At 63.6% G+C, this 1,103-nt stretch overlaps 1 protein-coding gene across 1 annotated transcript in view; it reads left to right on the top strand.

Annotated features, from left to right (window-relative positions):
* The window catches only part of CDH4 (cadherin 4, type 1, R-cadherin (retinal)), a 151,752-nt gene that overhangs the window by 101,460 nt on the left and 49,189 nt on the right, over positions 1–1,103 (top strand). Inside the window, exon 6 of the mRNA XM_014532776.1 lies at positions 220–364. Coding sequence (XP_014388262.1) covers positions 220–364 — 145 coding nt within the window. The remainder of the gene's footprint in view (positions 1–219; positions 365–1,103) is intronic.

Below are 1,103 nucleotides of genomic sequence, written 5' to 3'. Positions count from 1 at the left end.
CCACCACCACAGAAGAGGGAACCGAGGCTCAGAGAAGCTTTGGGATATGTCCCACCCCCACCCCACCCAGCCTGTCCCTGGGGGGTCCGGAGCTGCTATATCATCCCTGCCCCAGCGTCTCAGGTCCCAGGGATCTTGCTGTCGCTGCTCCCCGAGGCGAACAGTCCGGAGTGTCCCCCAGAGGCGCTCAGGCCCTGACCCCGCCTGTGTGCTTTCCAGCTCCGAGCCCACGCCGTGGACATGAACGGCAACAAGGTGGAGAACCCCATCGACCTGTACATCTACGTCATCGACATGAACGACAACCGTCCCGAGTTCCTCAACCAGGTCTACAACGGCTCCGTGGACGAGGGCTCCAAGCCAGGTGAGCCCCAGGCAGCGGCCGGGAGGGGAGGGGCCAAGGGCCCATCGGATGAGCTCATCTGGCAGATGTTTACTGAGCACCACTCAGGCTACGCTGCATGGGGGCGGGGCCTCGCGGTCCAGACGGGGACAGACAAAAAATGAGCCAAACCGAGTGCATGGAGCCATCACAGCGATGAGGAGGCTCAGACAGGGACCCTGTAGGTCAGGGAGGGTCCCTCTTCGGAGCTGACATGTGGGCTGAGAGCTGGCGGGTGAGGAGGAGCAGGAGGCAGAGAAGGGCTGGGACCGTGCGGAGCTGGAGGGAGGCTGGGGAAGGAGAAGGCACGTGCTAAGGTCCTGGGGCAGCGTGAGGTCAGAGAGAAGCCCTGCCACTCGCAGTCTCGGGGACCACACTGTGGGTTTCACTCTAAACACCACAGGAAGCCGTGGGAGGCCAGACCTCCCCGCCCAGAGAGGTGAGCCGTGCCTGAGCCTCGGTCCCCTCGGCTCGGACCCGGAGCCCCTCATCCTGCAGATCCAACCCAGCATCAGTGATGACAATCACTCTGGCACGTACTCGCTCCGGCTAAGCCTGTGGCCTGTGTGGTCTCTGGATCCGTAACTACCAAGAAGGGGGCCCCGCCCCCCTTAGCACAGATGAGACTCAAGATTCAAGAGGGAAAATGAGCAGCCCAGAGGCGGTGCGGCTGTGGGTCACAACCCCAAGCCCAGGACCAGCGGAGCGTCGGGGGCAGGTC

Source organism: Myotis brandtii, unplaced genomic scaffold (genome assembly GCF_000412655.1).
Source record: "Myotis brandtii unplaced genomic scaffold, ASM41265v1 scaffold915, whole genome shotgun sequence".
NCBI classification, from domain to species: Eukaryota; Metazoa; Chordata; class Mammalia; order Chiroptera; family Vespertilionidae; genus Myotis; species Myotis brandtii.
The sequence above is the reverse complement of the archived record's forward strand: the minus strand, read 5'-3'. Positions and strand labels throughout refer to the sequence as shown.